Below are 18,259 nucleotides of genomic sequence, written 5' to 3'. Positions count from 1 at the left end.
CCAAAAGTTACTATATTTTCTTCGGCAGTTCATTTATCCTATTATTATGGTTGCTTTTTTGTTTTTGACCAGTGTTTTTTGTTTTGCAGGTTTTGATTCGAAAATCGTAGCCGATGAACTGCTGAAGAGATGGTCCATGACTATTGTTGAATCAAAAGAAGATTAAAGCACAATGGATATGGAGGTTCAGAAGTATACCATTCCTTACTGTTGGCCATTAACGAACATGTTGGTAGTTTTTCGACTATTCAGTCAAGACATTATGCAGTTGGGGCTCAAGCTAAGAAGAAGGGCAAAGAGATTGCGGAAATAGAGGAGGATAGAGGGTTAAACAAGTATCTAAAAATTATATCAACAATGGTCATTCAGGTTATGGCAGTTGAGTTTGCCTACAAGGCATTCAGGATTTTTCGCATGCTGAGGAAGGATCCCAAAGCTGTGTTTTGGACGAAGAATCACCACCATCAAATGGGTGGGATAAGTTACTAAAGGAGAACGAGGCTCAATTTGACAAACTAGTTAAAGCTGCGGAAGATGGCAAGAATGTGGGAAGCAACGGCAGTGAAACGAAGTTGTTAGGTTGTTTTTTGAATTTAATTTATCCTTTCAAAATATATATTTATATATATCCCCATACAATATATAGTGAGTAGCATTTTTAGACTTGGGATGAAAAGTAATTCCTCACTTGTGTGAAATTCAATTCTAGCCTGTTGTTTTGGTTAAGAGTTGTCTACTTGTGCAGGGTAATTTTGGAAATTAAAGATATATTTATGGGATTCTAGATGTTGTGGTTTACTTTTCTTTTATCTAATAAGTTGTTTTTTTTTCTTTTTTCTTTTTCATGTCCCTCTCTACTATTTGTTCTGTTTATCTTCTATTCTGTTGCTCATCTTCTTCATTTTTTTTTCTGTTTTTTTTTCTCCCCCTCTAAAGGTATTTGTAACTTTTATCTCCAAAATTGAAGGAAAAGCTTAAGGTGTAGACAATGATTAAGCCAAACAAATGGACGAAAATTTTGGTTTATTCTGGGGCATTACGTGGTCATACACCATACCCAATCACGATTTACCATGCTCCAACTAATAAATTTCACATTTTTTTTTTAAATTAACTATTTTGTCATGTAAAATTAAAATCTTATAGGACACAAAAAAGTTAACAAGTTAATATTGATTAAGTTTCAACACAAACATCAAATCAAGCCTTAAATCCCATCTAATATGAAAGTATCATGAAAAATAAAGAGGACTAAGTTCAAATGAAATTGCATGACATGGGTAGTTATAAGACTTCTGTCGATAATTTAATCAAATCAAGTTATATTTTCTTAGATCTTTGTAATTTCTACCCTTCACTTGATTAAATTTTTTCATCAAATTGCCCTAGTGCTATTTTTTTGTTTTTGTTTGGCATCCAAACATTGAATTCTTTCTATGAGGACAATTGGTCCTAAAATTTTCCTCAATGATTATTTTGAATGGCAGGAATCAATATAATAAATGGAAAAAAAATTGTAGAAAAATAATTAAAATTTGAATATTGTAAGGCAGTGAATTTTATTTTTATTTTTTAAAATTCTTTTAATGGTTCTCATCCATGTAAGAGTTTAGGTTAATTAGGAGTTTGCTATTTCAATCCTTTCATATAATCGGTACTAAGAGAAAAATTCATAAACAAAGAGAATGATGTGATAATGGTCTCTCTCTTTCGGTAAAGAGATTAAAGGCTACTTTTTGGCTTTTAACTTCTTTTGGTCACATCACTTCTCTATTTTTTTATACATTTTTTTAAAAAAAATACTAAAAAGCCAAAAAAATAGTTTTTAACCTATTTCTCAAAACAAGCCAATGTATATTTGTTCTTTGAAAATGTGATTTTTAGTTTAAAAGTCACTATAAATTGTCATATCATTCTCGTTATATTTTTACATTTTTTTTTTATAGAAAGTAAAAAAAGTTAAATTAACCAATTCTTAAAGGGTTGGGCTTCTTTCATGTTGAAATCTCAGCATATGAGAACTTGAGAGGCCTATAGGGCCCACCAAGTCCCATTTCGATGATACGAATCGTTCATTTTGTAGAGCGCTCAATGTATAATATTAATGACAAAATTTAGGTCAATTCGATAATTTTAACTTTTTTAATTTATAACATTTGTCTCTAAAAAAGTGAATAATCTATTTCGAAAATATATTTGTTGTCCATTTTTTCAATGACAAATATAGTACAATGAAAAAGTTATGAATATTGGATTGAACTAATTTTTTTCATGGATATTATACATTAAGTGTTTTCCAAATTTGTAATGTTAAGATTGATTGTGAATTGTAGAGTATGTCGAAGAGTCCAAAGTTGTGCTATAATACTAGAGCTGTAATACTAGATTTGAGCTCAATGATATGATTGAAATCCCAATATGTATCTGTGTTGGCCGAGTTTGAGATGTTGTATATAAATAGGAGCTTTGTATAAGTTGGCTCATAATGGCTTTACCCTCGGGATAAGATTGCCGAGAAGACTAGTGAAATGGGTCGGTCGTGGTCGAATAGAACCTAGCTTTCGGGCCAGATAATCCATAAATCCTGCGGAATGACAGGGCCCAGCTGTGAGGGCGGGGTGTCCATAATAAGAAAGTGGGCCCCAGGCGAGTAAATATAAAAAGAAGTTGCATCAGCCAAAACAGAGGTTCGTGTGAAAAAAAGATAACTTGAGATATAAGAAAAACTTGAGGGAATACTAACTTGCCCATTGGAGTACTAATTTCGGCACCCCCGACCGGATTATTCATTCCTATTTCTGGTACAAACTCGAGGATCAAGAGAGTACTTGGGCCAAAGGGTATTTCCAAACCACTTCACAATTAGCGTCGTCTGTGGGAATACTGAAACGCGTTCATGGCAGACTTAACAGATGATCCTTCACTCGTTGCTGACAATGTTACACCAAGAACCATGAACCATGCTTGGTCGGGGGAATATCACCGCGCGAAGGGCCCTGAACTTCGACCCAGTGGCTTAAACTTCGCCTTCGACCTCGGTGCAGGAAACCATGCAGACAATCATGGATCATGTAAAAACGAAATGAACGTCTGGAAGATATGGTGGCTGATAACGGACATTTACACTTTTGAATTAGCCAAATCTTAACAAACCCCACCACGTCATGGTCGGGGTCAGTTGCTAGAAAAGAATGAGGATGATTGACGATTCGGAAACATGATAGTAGCTGTGCTTCCGATTTGTCATCTCAAGAACCCAGGAAGATGGGGCGAGTTGATGTATCCAATTCATTCGAGAGGAGTTCGTATGTACGGCATAGGTGAGGAAATGGAGATGGCTCGGATGTAGAGGATAAACATGATCCTTTCGTACGACGCATTGCAAGGGCTGCATGCCAAAAAAGCTTAAAGCACCAACGTTTACCCTGTGTGACTGTAAGTCAGACCCTGTCGATCACATTCGTTATTACAAACAAGCGATGACATTGCATGCTAATGATGAAGCACTTATGTGTCGAATGTTTCCAAGTAGCTTGGGGCCATTAGCCGTTAGATGGTATTACAAATTGGAGCCGGCCTCAGTAAAAAGTTTTCATCAGCTCCAAAAATCCTTCAGGGCAAGATTCATCACTAACGAGGTACAGTCGAAGCAAGCCGACTCTCACTGGGCAATGCAAATTAAACCAGAAGAAACCCTTCGGGAATATTCGTTGCACTACTGGGAATGTTTCAACTTGGTAGACGATGTCTACAATGACTCCATGTCCATCATTGCCTTTAAAATTGGATTATAACTCAATAGTCCTCTCCGAAGCTCGTTGACTCGACGGCCTCCCAAAATAGTCCGGACAGAAAGTCGTGAAGACGGCACCATCTAGTTTGGTTCAACTGATAAGCGTCGTACCACCAGGGAGCCTTGAACTGCGGGGTTGAGCAAAACGCGACAATCGGCGGGATTCGTGCCGGTCAAGCGAACAGTGTTCGTGCCGTTCGAACGAACAATTTTAAGTGGATAGCAGGCACCCTAGACGTTTGAACAAGAAGTACACGGAGTTGGCAGAACCGATCAGCAAGATCCTACCTGAAGTCCAGCATCTACCGTTCTTTAAATGGCCGTCCAAGATGATTGGAGCCCCTGATATTAGACGAAGGGATAGGTGGTATGAAATATCACAAGGGTCATGGCCATGAGATTGACGGTTGCTATGCACTAAAGGACCATCTAGAGGAGTTGGTGCAAGACGGTCAACTGGCACAGTATGTTCAAAAGGACAATCCACTAAGCACGGTAGCTATACGCCCGGATTCACCTTCACTTGTGATTCACATGATATATAGTCTACCGTCGCCAACTCAGGTACATACGATCCAGTTATGATGCAGTTCGTCCAAGCCGTTCACACCAGCCAAACGGCCTCATGAGATTAGCAAAATCAGCTTCGACGACACCGATCTTGAAGAGGTAACGCTCCCCCACGAAGATGCCCTTGTTATCGAGTTGCGCGTAAACAGATTCGTCGTAGAACGCATTCTACTCTATTAGGGGAGCACCTTGAAGATAATGTATCACAAGACATTCATTAAACTCGGCTTCACCAATTCGGACTTGCTTCTGGCTGAGTACCCCCTGTTTGGCTTCAATGCCAACCCTGAGTATCCTTTGGGCAAGATCATACTGCCAGTGCGTGCGGGTAACAAATCAGTGGACGTGGAGTTTCTGGTCGTCATCACCATACAATCTCATCATGGGAAGAACCTGGTTACATGCAATGCAAGCGGTGCCGAGTACCTACCATCAATTACTTCATTTTCCAACACAACATGACATTGAGCAAATTTGAGGTTCTAAAAAATCGGCAAAGGCATGCTATCTTATTGCTTTGGCAAAGAAGCCGAAGGAACTGGAAGTGAACTCTATTGAAGTTCTGGATCGAGAAAGCCTCGAGGACGTTGGGAAAACCCCCAGCGACAAGGCTTGACCTCGATCGGATCAGCATCAAAGGGGAACCTGACAAATTCTTCATGATAGGCACCTCTTTGAACGTAGCTGAACGGCAAGAGTTGATTTCCTTCTTACTCGACAACATTGACGTATTTACCTGGATGCCGTATGAGATGCCGGCGTTGGATCCGAGCATAGCCCAACACCATTTAAACGTTGACCCAAAGGTTAAACCAATTATTCAGAAAAGTCGACGATCGGTCGCGGAGCATACTTCGGTTGTCGACTTTGTCGACGGGTTGTTGGAAGCCTGGGCAATTCGTGAAGTAACTTATCCCACTTGGCTGTCTAATACCGTGGTTGTCAAGAAGAAAAATGGATCTTGGTGTGTATGTGTAGATTTCACGGACTTGAACAAAGTTTGCCCTGATGATTGCTTTCCTCTTCCCTGAATTGACCAACTTGTGGACGCAACTGCGAACCACTAATGCATGAGTTTCTTGGATGCTTACCGGGGTTACCACCAAATTGCCATGCATTCGGAGGATCAGGAAAAGACCGCATTCCTCACGCCACGGGGAACTTATTGCCTCAAGGTCATGCCGTTTGGACTGAAGAATGCGGGGGCAACGTACAAGAGGCTGGTCACCACTACGTTTAAAGAACAGCTCGGCCGCACCACGGAAGTATATATTGATGATATGGTGGTGAAATTCAAGGAAAAGTATGCTCATCTAGCCGACTTATCTGCGACCTTCGGCATCCTCCGAAAGTACAAAATGAAACTTAATGCCTCGAAGTGTGCATTTAGCATCGGATCTGGCAAGTTTCTCAGCTATATTGTGAACCATCGTGAAATATGGGCCAATTCGAGGCAAATCATAGTCATTATAAAACTCGGTTCCTTTCAGTCGGCCAAGGAAGTTTAGAAGTTAATGGGAATGGCCGCCGCTCTCAATAGGTTTATCAGCCATTCCTCGGATCGCAGTCGACCATTTTTTCACACTTCGGCAGGGCAAAGCATTTCAGTGGAGCCCCGAGTGTTAGGCTACGTTAGACGGCTTGAAAACTTATCTTCGTTCGGTGCCACTCTTGGCAACCCCATCGCCAGGCGATCCGTTCATCTTATATCTAGTGGTATCCGATCGGGCAGTCAGCACTGTGTTATTAAAGGAGGAACTCGGGGAGCAGCGACTATGTAAGCAAGGCGATGGTTGACGTCGAAACACGATACCTACCTCTAGAAAAGTTCATCCTCACTCTTGTGGTGGCTGCCAGAAAGCTGATGCACTACTTTCAGGTTCATACCATAGGGATACTAACGGACTATCCTCTCCGAGCAGTGCTCCGTAGCGTGGAAGCATCAGGGCGAGTCTCTAAGTGGGCCTTGGAACTCGGCCTGCATGACATCCAGTTTTTTCCCAGAACGGCCATCAAGGGGCAGGTGTTGGACGACTTTATAGCCGAGTTCACAGGGTGCCACGCTGACTTCAAGTCAGACCAACTCTCCCCTCAACCTCAACCAGACTAGAGAACGTATGTTGGAGACATTTGGCAGATGTATTGTGATGGATTATCCAACCAACGTGGCAGGCATAGTTATAATGACTCCCGAAGGGGCAATATTCGAGTAGGCAGTGAAATTGGGTTTCGATGCATCAAATAACGAGGCCGAATATGAAGCATTGCTAATCGGCCTCCGTAACGCTTCACCTAGGTGCCAAGTGATTACAGGTTTTTTGTGATTCAAAATTAGTTAACTAGTTGAAAGGGGAATATGAGGCTAAGAACCACCGAATGGCAGCCTATATGAAAACGGCGAATTCCTTGCTCACAAAGTTCGACCACCACGAGCTGAATCAGATAACCCGATATCAGAACACACATGCGTATGCCCTTGCTTGCCTGGCTTCTGCCATCAACTCAGAAATCAAATGAACCATCGAAGTGGGATTCATCCCAAGCCGAATATCAGTTCCCCTGAACCTGTCCAGGTCAACATTATTAACTCAAAACCAAGTTGGATAGACCCTATCACTACATTTCTTTCCTCAGAACAATTGGCAATTAATAAGAAAGAAGCCCATAAGTTGCAGAATAAAGCCCTACGATATTACCTGAATCCCCAGGGAAAACTTTACAAAAAATCTCTCTCAGGGCCATATTTGGAATGCTTTCACCTAGACAGAGTTGAGGACTTCTTGGCAAAAATACATGAAAGTAGTTGCGGTGCCCACTTTGGAGGACGCTCATAGGCTCACCAAGCCGTAACACAGGGATATTATTGGCCAACAATGTGCACTGATGCCAAGAACTACGTGAAGAAGTATGAACAATGCCAGAAGTTCTCCCCATTAACTCACCTTCCTGCCGAAGAATTAAATTCCGTTACTAGTCCTTGGTTGTTTGCTCAATGGGGCTTTGACATTGTCGGACCACTACCTTGAGCTCTGGGAAACAAACGATTCTTGATCGTTGCAACAGACTTTCACGAAGTGGGTTGAAGCAGAATTGTTGCAACAAACGTTTTGTGTGGAAAAGTATTATAACCCTATTTGGCATCCATAGAGCACTTGTATCCGATAACGGCACCCAATTCGACTGCGGTGTCTATCGGGAACTATGTAACACATATGATATTCGGCCTTACTTTTCCTCACCAGCGTACCCACAAAGCAATGGTCAGGCCGAGTCCTTAAATAAAGTAATCCTGGACGGAATCAAGAAACGGTTAGAGAAGGCCAAGGGCAAGTGGGTTGAAGAGCTGGCCAGTGTATTGTGGGCTCATCGCACCACTCCGAGGCGCGCCACTAGAGAAATGTCGTTTGCCTTGTGCTTGGGGACAGAAGCTATCATCTCTCTGGAAATTGGCATGTTCACTCTGAAATCAAAGACTCTTGATAAAGGGCGTAACGACATGATGTTGCCCTGGGATATGAATCTGCTCGAGGAACGCCGAGATTCGGCTCTTGCACGCATGGCGCGATATCAGCAATAGCTTGCCAAGTCATATAATCAGCGTGTGCAACTGCGTCGTTATGCTCCCGGAGAATTGGTCCTCAAGAAAGTGCTTTCTGCTACGAAATACCCGGCAGACGGAAAGTTAGGCTCCAACTGGGATGACCCCTATCAGATTGATTCGATTGCTGGCACAGGGGCATATCGCCTTTTAGACATGATTGGCCGAAGTCTACCACGACCTCGGAATTCGACCCACTTGTGTAAATTTTCTCATTAAACCAACTTGTACAATATGCCAGTTCATTTTTGTTTTTGCTATTGTGCAAACGTTTATGCATCTATGTAGTTACTTAGCAATATAGTACGCCTTTCTCATTGTCGTCTCATTTAAAATGGCCGAATAAGACTCTGAATTCGGAGCGCCCTTCGTGCTTGGCACATTTGGCTGAATAAGCCTTTGAATTCGGAGCACTTTTCATGCATGATCACGTTTGGCCATCACAAAGACTTCCAATTTGGAGTGCCCTTTATGGTTGGCACGTTTGGCTGAATAAGCCTCTGAATTCGGAGCGCCCTTTGTGATTGGCACGTTTGGCCGATTAAGTCTCCGAATTCAGAGCGCCTTTCGTGCATGGTCCCGTCTGGCCATCACAAAAACTTCGAGGCCTCCGAATTCAGAGCGCCTTTCGTGCATGGTCCCGTCTGGCCATCACAAAAACTTCGAATTCGGAGCACCCGCTGCAAGGGTTTAAGTGCAGCGTTGTCAAAATGGGCAAAATTTCATAATTTGGTTGCTAAGATCAGTAAACAAATAGTTGTAAAGATACATCAATGAGCTAAGAGCAATAGGGTGGCATGGGGTCGTAAATATGCAATTATGACAAGGCCAGCACAACCATCAAACAAACAAGCACAGTGAATATTTATTTTAAGAAATACGTACAAATACATGGGTACTGATGGACTAAAAGGTACAATAACATGTTTTTCTTGTTATTTAAGCCTTCTTCGGATTGACACCTTCTTCTTCATCATCGGTCTTTTCGGCGTCATAAGCCTCGAAGGGAAACTTGTAACTTTGGTATACTTGAGACGCCGAGTCGACACCCGCGGCTTGCAAAACCTTAATCCATCCGTGCTTAAAACCGCGGTTCTCGTATCGGCAAACGTCATCTGCCAACTTTTCCCTGGTCTTCTCGATGTCGATTTTTCGGCCGTTAAAAAAGCCTTCTTTATAAGCCTGTCTTCATCATCGGTCTTTTTGGCGTCATAAGCCTCGAAGGGAAACTTGTAACTTTGGTACAACGAAGACGCCGAGTCGACACCCGCGGCTTGCAAAGCCTTAATCCGTCCGTGCTTAAAACCGCGGTTCTTGCATCGGTAAACGTCATCCGCCAACTTTTCCCTGTCTTCTCTATACAGATTTTTCGGCCGTCAAAATATCCTTCTTCATAAGCTCGTTTTCTTATCGCTTCTTTTGCGAACATGCTTGTCGTGTTCGGATCGGCTATGGCATGATTGAGCAGGTGCTGGTTTACCCTACCTATCGCGATTGGGTTCGTTGGGAGCGCCGATTGCGTCTCGGCAGCCTTGACCCTTCTCAGCTCACTCTCGGCCCTTTTCGCACGGCGTTCTAAGTTCTGAATATGGTTGTCTTTCTTTTCAATTTCTCTCTGCACGGCGTGAAGGCTCATGCTGATCTGATATGCGCTATAGAGTCCTTTATCCACTCCATAGACGCCCTCTCTGAAAATTTCGTAGTCACCTCGTCCATTCATTTATTGTTGCACTTCGGGTGAAAAAATTTGCCGAGTAAACTCTATTGCCACATTCGAATCACGAATAATTGAATCTGCTTCGATTATTGGTTTGTTCCCAACAAACACTGAAAAACTTAGCGGGCGTGGTGGCCTGGTCGTTTCATTTTGCGTTTAGGCATGTGCACTCCTAGTCCTTGAGTTCCCTCGTTGTGCCCCAATCCTTGGTGATTTTTCTACCTCACCTCTTTTTGGGGACCTGCTTCGACGATGGGGGGACCGACACCTCTCCCGTTCCTCCGACGCCATATTACCTGTCCGGGTGGATTCTCCACCAGTTCCGCAGTTCATTTCTACGTCCAGTTCGGCTAGTCTTTTTCCCTTGCCTCTATTGTTGAAGAATACTCTACTAGACATACAAACTGGCTCAGGTCGACACTGTGCTCTTTTTCCTTTCACACTCATCTAGGTCTGAGCAGTGCCTATTTAAAGAGGCCATAGGCCCCACACGAGCCTGGCTACTCCACTTATTAATTGCAGGTGCAACTATTACGAAGTGCCCATGGTCGCTGCCGCCTTCCTCCGTTTTCAAAGTTGTGTCTATTTATAGAGGCCACAGGCCCCATGTGCGCCTGGCTACCCCGCTTATTAATTGCGGGTGCAACAATTACAAAGCGCCCGCGGTCGCCACTCCTTCCTTCGTTTTTGGCGGTTCCGCTCTGTGGCCAACTAGGGCAAGGGCAGATTTACTAATCTATTTGGCTCGGAAATCATTTTTCGAATTTAGACAAATGCCCCACCTGACTCCATGAACTTGCTTTGTGATTGTATTCGGTGGTCCCGCTCAGTGGTCAACTGGGGCAAGGGAAAATTTACTAATCTATTTGGCTTGGAAATAGTTCTGTCGAATCTAGACAAGTGCCCCACTTGACCCTATGAACTTGCTTTGTGATTGTATTCGGCGATTACGCGCAGTGGTCAACTGGGGCAAGGGCAGATTTATTAATCTATTCAGTTCTGAAATAGTTCTGCCGAATTTAGACAAGTACCCCACTTGACAATGTTCTTTGTATTTGCCGAATTAAGACAAGCTCACCAAGTTGTTTTCATATGGTTCATATTCTTAACATTTTTGCCGAATTAAGACAAGTGCCCCACTTGACAATGTTCTTGTTTTCATTTCCACTAACCAAGCAAGTCATATTCATCCAAACATTTATAAGCAAAATGAACATTTTCATTAATAAACTACACGCGTACATTCGACACTTTATACATGAAAATGGCCTTAGTATAAAAACTAAACTGTTTAATAAAGGTAACAAAAACAAAGGAAAATATATGTATTACAAAGGCGGCCGATCAAAAGTCCAAAACCTCTGGATCTGATTCCAACTGTTCAACTTCTAATTGCTCGTACGGAATCGGCTGATCTGGAGTCACTTTGGCAGCCCCCAAAGCTTTGAGCCATCTATGCTTGAAACCTCGATTCTCAAACTTCCAAGGCTTCATCAGCGTGCAATTCCTTGGCTTTCAGCTCTACGGCGTCAAAAGCTTTGGCAGTTTCTGCTTCAGTAAGCTCCTTCGCCGCCTTTTTCGCTTCAAGATCAACCTTCAGTTTTGAGACTTCTTGCGTCGACTTGAGGGAGCCATCTATTAAGTTCGCTCTTTCTTCAGCAGCCCTACGTAGCAGGTCGGCGTGTTGCGCTTTTTCTTGCGGAACAACGGCCCTCGCCTATACTTCTTTTGCCTTTGCGGCTTTCGATATGGCTTTAGCCGTCGCCACATCCAAATCGGCGATTGCAGCTATGGCCTTGCCTTTTTTAGCTTCTAGCTGGCTTTCAAGGATACCGAGTTGTTCCATGACGTTATAGTGACGACGGCCGATCTCGGCAATCCTTTCTACCTCCTGACAAAGCAATGAAGCCAAGATTTATTAGTCGGAGTCAAAAAAGAAATTTTAGACGGAGTCAAGGATCGAAACTTACCAATATGGTCGACTGCGCCGCCAAGGCAATTGAGATAGACATCCGGTTCAGCACGGAAAGTGGCCTTGTCTATTGGCAGAGAGTGGGCCGAAGCCACGCTTAGGGCCACGGCGGGATCTCTGATGGCCGACCCAGTAGTGAGAACCCGCGCATTCTTCATCCATGGTTGGACGACAAATGGCTAGGATAAATCATCTGTTGTGGACGACATCTCTATCTTTGGCTGTTTGTTAGTCGGGGCCTCTGATAGATCGGATACGACCTCGGCAGGTCGTTTCTACCCTATTAGATTAGCTCCCCTGACTTTTGCCTGGCGTTCAGAAACCAATTCGGCCACTATCGTTTTACAGGCCGTTTCTTTTGGGGAACCTCCCGTGTTGGAGTTTCTTGGCTTTCCCCTAGCATCGCTGACTTGTCTCCTGGCCTCCATCTTTTCGGCATTTCATCTTATGGCAAATTACGCTAGAGATTCTCCGCCCATCTCCTCGGCTTCGGATTCGGCCCCAGGAAGATCCTTTAAACCGGTGAAAGTATAGTCTTCTGGCGCTGATAAAGCTACTCGGCCAAAGGTGGATGCGTGGTCGGTTTGATGGTCAGGGTTGATGTGCTCAAAGGCCAATTCAATTTCTCTGTTAAGTTCTTGGTCCTCTGTACGACCCTCTGATTGGTGTCTTTGCGGATTTGTTCGCCGGCATCGGAATCGTCAACATCATTTTCCCTTAGATTTTTGTATTTTTGTAATTAGGGAATATCAGTATCAGTGTAGTAAGCTGTCGTTCACTACTCGGCACAGGGATATGATTTGCTGTCGAGTAAGTAGAGTTGGTTGGGTCGTTCCTCAGCAAAACATGGGCTGCTTGCCCTTGTCCTTGAAGGTTTGCGCAGCCTTTATAATGAAGGACCGCCTTCAATTGTTCAAGAACGGCTTTGTCTACTGATGACAATGCTTTTTTTAAGTCGTTGCCTGCATGAAAGAAATAATGATCAGCACTCAATATATATGCCGAGTAGATGGTTTATTTTAAATGTGGTAGTCAACTACCTAGCTTCCTTTTTTGCCTCGGCACTGCGTCTGGGTCTTGGCGATCTTTTCCTTCGCCGAATTCCCAATTGCCTCGGACGGCGATCGTGACATCGTCAACCCGCTTGCCAGAGCTGGCAAACATGGTCACCAAGTGGTGATCTATGTCTTTGGCTCTCAGAAAGTAACGGCCTTGTCGACCGGTTGATTTCGCCATGACGTAGCAGTGTCGAATAGTTGGGATTCCTAGGTTAAGACCTAGTCGCCTATTCAATTCTACTATACCCATGATTATTCTATAGAAGTTCACATTTGGTTGGGAGGGGGAATTAGACCCCAATAATGTAGGACCGTCCTAAGAAGGGATTGAGGGGGATTCGTAGGAGGGGGAATCGGACTCCACCCTCAGCGATGGACAAAAGGGGGAAAACAATGCGTTTGTGTCAACCCTCTCCATGTCTAATACACTGTCTGCAATAAGGGACAGGTGGACGTCGTCTGGAATTGATAAATGACGACGGAAGGCTGTGTGGCTAATATAGCCCGACCTCACCCAAACCTTTATCCCAAACGGCTACATAGAGAACAAAGCAAAATGAAGAGAAATTAGAACCAGGAAATGAAGACGAGAATGTTTGGGTTTGATTTGAGTTGGGTTGTGGGTTTGAGCAAGAAAAAATAGTTCGTTCAAGACCTAGAAACCTACCAACAAACTCATTTTGTACATTTCGAGTTATATAGAGAGATCAAAAAAAGCAAAATGAAGATAGATTAGAACAAAGAAATGAAGACGAGAATTTTTTAGTTTGATTTGAGCTAGAAAAATTAACGAGTCCAAGATCCTGAAACCAACCAACAAACCCATTTTGTGCATTCCGAGTTATACAAACATATATGGGTAAATTTATGGGTAAATTGTGCAAATGGTTCCTATAGTTTACTCGTTTTTTCATTTTGGTCCCTGTTGTTTCAATCTGATCAATTTTGCCCCTTAATTTTACGGATTGTGTCATATTAGTCCAATAAATAATGGTGGTTAAGTTTGATGGATGGAAAATCAAATAATGTTTCAATTTGGTTCATGTAGTTTACAGGAAAGTCAAAACAACAGGGACTAAATTGACACATTCTAGATCTACATACAAAAAACGAGGTTCTAACAATACACACTAGATCTACATATATACATATAGAGAGATCAAAAATTATTTTAAAAAATAAAAATAAAATTGACTGCCTCATAATATTTAAATTTTAATTATTTTTGTACAAATTTTTTTTTTCATTTATTATATTGAATCCTGCCATTGAAAATAATCATTGAGGAAAATTTTTGGACCAATTGTCCTCATAGAAAGAATTCAATGTTTGGATGCCAAACAAAACCAAAAAACATAGCACTATGTCAATTTGAAGAAAAAATTTATTCGAGTGAAGGGTAGAAATTACAAAGATCGAAGGGTAGAAATTATAAAGATCTAAGAAATATAACTTGATTTGATTAAATTGTCGACAGAAGTCTTATAACTACCCATGTCATGCAATTTCATTTAAACTTAGTCCTCTTTATTTTTTTTCATTTTACTTTCATATTTGATGGGATTTAACGCTTGATTTAGTTTGGTTTGGTTTGGTTTGATACTTTCATGTTTGTGTTGTAACTTAATCAATTTCAACTTGTTAACTTTTTTGTGTCCTATAAGATTTTATTTTTACATGATAAAAAAGTATGAAATTTATTAGTTTGAGGGGCATGGTAAATTGTGATTGGTATGGTGTATAATCACGTAGTGTCTTAGAATCAACCAATAATTTTTCGTCCATTTGTTTGGGTTAATCATTGTCTACCCCTTAATCTTTTCCTTAAATTTTGGAGGTAAAAGCTACAAATACCTTTAGAAGGGAAAAAAAAGAAAAAAAAAGAAAAAAATGAAGAAGATAAGCAAAAGAATAGAAGATAAGGAGAACAAATAGTAGAGAGAGACATAAAAAAGAAGAAAAAAAAAACTTATTAGATAGAATAGAAGTAAACCACAACATCTAGAATCCTATAAATATATCTTTAATTCCCAAAATTACCCTACACAAGCAGACAATTCTAAACCAAAACAATAGGCTAAAATCGACTTTCACACAGGTGAGGTATTACTGTTCATCCCAGGTCTAAAAATACTGTACACTATATATTGTATGGGGAAATATATATATATATATATATACTTTGAAAGGATAAATTAAATTCAAAAAACAACCTAACTAACAACTTAGTCAATTCGAATCATTGCCACTGCTTCCCTCATTCTTGCCATCATCCGCAACTCTAACTAGTTTGTCAAGTTGAGCCTTGATCTCTTTTAGTAACTTATCCCTCCCATTTGATGGTGGTGGTTCTTCGTCCAAAACATTGCTTTGGGATCCTTCGTCAGCATGCAAAAAATCCTGAATGCCTTGTAGGCATATTGAACTACCGTAATCTGAATGACTATCGTTGATATGATTTTCAAATACTTGTAATGATTTTTCAAATACTTGTTTAACCCTCTATCCTCCTCTATTTCAGCAATCTCTTTGCCCTTCTTCTTAGCTTGAGCTCCCAACTGCATAATGTCTTCACTGGATAGTCGAAAAACCACCAACAGGTTCTTCAATGGCCAATGGTAAGGAATGGTGTACTTCTGAACCTTCATATCCACTGTACTTTCATTTTCTTTTGATTCAACAATAGTTATGGACCGTCTCTTCAATAGTTCATTGGCTATGATTCTCGGATCAAAACCTGAAAAACAGAAAACACTTATCAAAAACAAAAACAAAGAATCAACAATGATAATAGGATAATCATACTACTGAAGAAAATACTGGAACTAATGGCAAAATTTACCCATAATAATAAAGTAATTTTTTTGTACCTTTCCGTTGTTCTAAGTTCAATTTCACCTTCCATCCTTTCAGCAAATATTAAAAAGCACTGAGCACTCCCTCCCTTGCCATTTTTCTACACAAACAGAAAAAAAAAATTAAAAAAAAAAATAAAAATATGAAAGATATAAGCAATCATAAAGACCCTGAAACCAACGAACGAACCCATTTTGTAGAGTTATTCATACATATATAAAGATAGAGCAAGAAAAAATTACATAGAAATAAGGTTCTAACAATACACTCCAAATCTACATACATGCGTATATATATATATATATAGAGAAAGAGACATACATATATAGAGAGAGAGACGTACATATATATAGGCTTCGTTTGGGATGTGGGTTAGCCTGGGGGCTAAAGAGACTTCTTTCTTTTTGTGGTTAAAGTAGCCCCAACCTAACCCAAACTTTCATCCCAAACGACTATATAGAGAGAGATCAAAAAAAGAAAAATAAATTTGAACCAAGAAATGAAGACGAGAATTTTTGGATTTGATTGGAACTGGGTTTTGTGGGTTTGAGCAAGAAAAAATAATGAGTTGGTCGGTTTCTATGTCTTGGACTCGTTATTTTTTCTTGTTGAAACCCACAGAACAGAGCTTAAATCAAACCCAGAAATTCACATCTTAATTTCCTGGTTCTAATTTCTCTTCATTTTGCTTTTTTTGATCCCTCTCTATGTAGTCGTTTGGGGGTTATTTTAACCACAAAAAGACAAAATAGTCTTTTTAGCCCCCAAGCTAACCCACATCCCAAAAGAAGCATATATATGTATATCTCTCTCTATATATATGTATGTCTCTCTCTTTATATATATGCATGTATGTAGATTTGTAGTGTATTGTTAGAGCCTTGTTTCTGCGTAATTTTTTCTTGTTGTCTCTGTATATATGTATTACTCGAAATGTAGAAAATGGGTTCGTTGTTCGGTTTATGAGTTTTTGATTGCTTATATATTTCATATTTGTTTTTTTTTTTCTGTTTTTTGTGTAGGAAAACGACAAGGGAGGGAGTGCGCGGTGCTTTTGAGTATGTGCTGAAAGGGCGTAAGGTGCAATTCGATGCTGATCAACGGAAAGGTATAAAAAAAATTATTTTATTATTATGGGCAAATTTTGCCAATAGTTCATGTATTTTGTTGAGCAGTTCATTTATCCTATTATTATTGTTGGTTCTTTGTTTTTGATAAGTGTTTTTTGTTTTGCAGGTTTCGATTCGAAAATCGTAGCCGATGAACTGCTTATGAGATGGTCCATAACTATTGTTGAATCAAAAGAAGATGAAAGCACAGTGGATATGGAGGTTCAGAAGTACACCATTCCGTACCGTTGGCCATTGAACCTGTTGGTAGTTTTTCGACTATCCAGTTAAGACATTATGCAGTTGGGGGATCAAGCTGAAAAGAAGGGCAAAGAGATTGCGGAAATAGAAGAGCATAGAGGGTTGAACAAGTATTTGAAAATCATATCAACAATAGTCATTCAGATTATGGAAGTTGAGTATGCCTACAAGGCATTCGGGATTATTCGCATGCTGAGGAAGTATCCCAAAGAGGTGTTTTGGGCGAAGAACCACCACCATCAAATCGGAGGGATAAGTTACTAAAAGAGATCAAGGCTCAACATGACAAACTAGTTATAGCTGCGGAAGATGGCAAGAATAGGGGAAGCAGTGACAGTGATTCTGATTGACTGAGTTGTTAGTTAGGTTTTTTTTTTTTTGGAAAGAAGTTGTTAGTTAGGTTTTGTTTTTTGAATTTAATTTATCCTCTCAATATATATATATATATACAATATATAGTGAGCAGTATTTTTAGACTTGGGATGAACAGTAATTCCTCACTTGTGTGAAAGTCGATTTAGCCTATTGTTTTGGTTAAGAATTGTCTACTTGTGCAAGGTAATTTTGGGAATTAAAGATATATTTATGGGATTCTAGATGTTGCGGTTTACTTCTATTCTATTTAATAAGTTGTTTTTTTTCTTTTTTCTTTTTCATGTCCCTCTCTACTATTTGTTCTGTTTATCTTCTATTCTTTTGCTCATCTACTTCATTTTTTTCTCTTCTTTTTTTTTTTCTCCCCCTCTAAAGGTATTTGTAACTTTTATCTCCAAAATTGAAGGAAAAGCTTAAGGTGTAGACAATGATTAAGCCAAACAAATGGACAAGATATTGTTGGTTGATTCTGGGGCATTACGTGGTCATACACCATACCAATCACAATTTACCATGCCCTTCAAACTATTTTGTCATTTAAAAAAAAAAAATCTTATACGACACAAAAAAGTTAACAAGTTAAAATTGATTAAGTTTCAACATAAACATGAAAGTATCAAACCAAATCTAGCCTTAAATCCCATCAAATATGAAATTATCATGAAAAATAAAGAGGACAGTTTAAATGAAATTGCATGACATGAGTAGTTATAAGACTTCTGTCGACAATTTAATCAAATCAAGTTATATTTTCTTAGATCTTTGTAATTTCTACCCTTCACTTGAATAAATTTTTTCATCAAATTGCCCTAGTGCTATTTTTTTTTTTTTTTTTTTGTTTGGCATCCAAACATTGAATTCTTTCTATGAGGACAATTGGTCCAAAATTTTCATCAATGACTATTTTGAGTGCCAGGAATCAATATAATAAATGAAAAAAAAAATTTGTA

At 40.3% G+C, this 18,259-nt stretch overlaps 1 protein-coding gene across 2 annotated transcripts in view; it reads left to right on the top strand.

Annotated features, from left to right (window-relative positions):
* Positions 1–17,928, top strand: part of LOC114323138 (uncharacterized) — a 34,518-nt gene extending 16,590 nt beyond the window's left edge. For both annotated transcript variants that reach the window (XM_082888318.1, XM_082888319.1), the window contains 3 exons: positions 15,230–15,326; positions 16,587–16,672; positions 16,801–17,928. In XM_082888318.1, the coding sequence (XP_082744444.1) occupies positions 15,274–15,326; positions 16,587–16,672; positions 16,801–16,964 (303 nt within the window). In that variant the 5' untranslated portion in view covers positions 15,230–15,273 and the 3' untranslated portion in view covers positions 16,965–17,928. The remainder of the gene's footprint in view (positions 1–15,229; positions 15,327–16,586; positions 16,673–16,800) is intronic.
* Positions 17,929–18,259: the final 331 nt, after the last annotated feature.

This window comes from Camellia sinensis, chromosome 9 (genome assembly GCF_055761805.1).
Source record: "Camellia sinensis isolate YWXY chromosome 9, ASM5576180v1, whole genome shotgun sequence".
Taxonomy (NCBI): Eukaryota; Viridiplantae; Streptophyta; class Magnoliopsida; order Ericales; family Theaceae; genus Camellia; species Camellia sinensis.
This window is presented reverse-complemented; position numbering and strand designations above follow the sequence as displayed.